Raw genomic sequence first — 408 nt, 5'->3', positions numbered from 1 at the left:
ATGGACTTTTCAGAACGTTTTAAGGATATTTTGTCGTTGGAAGTTCCTCAATGGGTCATGAATCCTTTTATAAATATTGAGACAGCAGAGATACAAATTCAAGAAGAACTAATCGAACTTTCAACTGATGAAACATTGAAATCCACTTTCAAGGGTAGTGATCGGCTCACGGAATTTTGGCTTAAAACTAACATAATTCATAATTATCCTGGACTGTGGACTCTCGTTAAAAAAATTTTAATAGCCTTTCCTTCCTCATACCTCGTCGAGCAAGGGTTCAGCACTGTAACAGATTTGATTACAAAAAAGAGAAATCGACTGGATATCGTGACAAGAGGAGATTTACGACTTAAGTTAACAAACATCGAACCTAATATAAAAAAACTTGCTAAAAACCACCAAGTTTAA

At 34.8% G+C, this 408-nt stretch overlaps 1 protein-coding gene across 1 annotated transcript; it reads left to right on the top strand.

Annotated features, from left to right (window-relative positions):
• Positions 1-408, top strand: LOC149057248 (SCAN domain-containing protein 3-like). The gene has a single exon (XM_089223351.1). The coding sequence runs from the start codon at positions 1-3 to the stop codon at positions 406-408; it is 408 nt and encodes a 135-aa protein (XP_089079477.1).

The sequence above is a fragment of the Diuraphis noxia genome, unplaced genomic scaffold, assembly GCF_037042655.1.
Source record: "Diuraphis noxia isolate RWA-SAM2 unplaced genomic scaffold, SU_Dnox_SAM2 contig0003, whole genome shotgun sequence".
Taxonomy (NCBI): Eukaryota; Metazoa; Arthropoda; class Insecta; order Hemiptera; family Aphididae; genus Diuraphis; species Diuraphis noxia.
The sequence above is the reverse complement of the archived record's forward strand: the minus strand, read 5'-3'. Positions and strand labels throughout refer to the sequence as shown.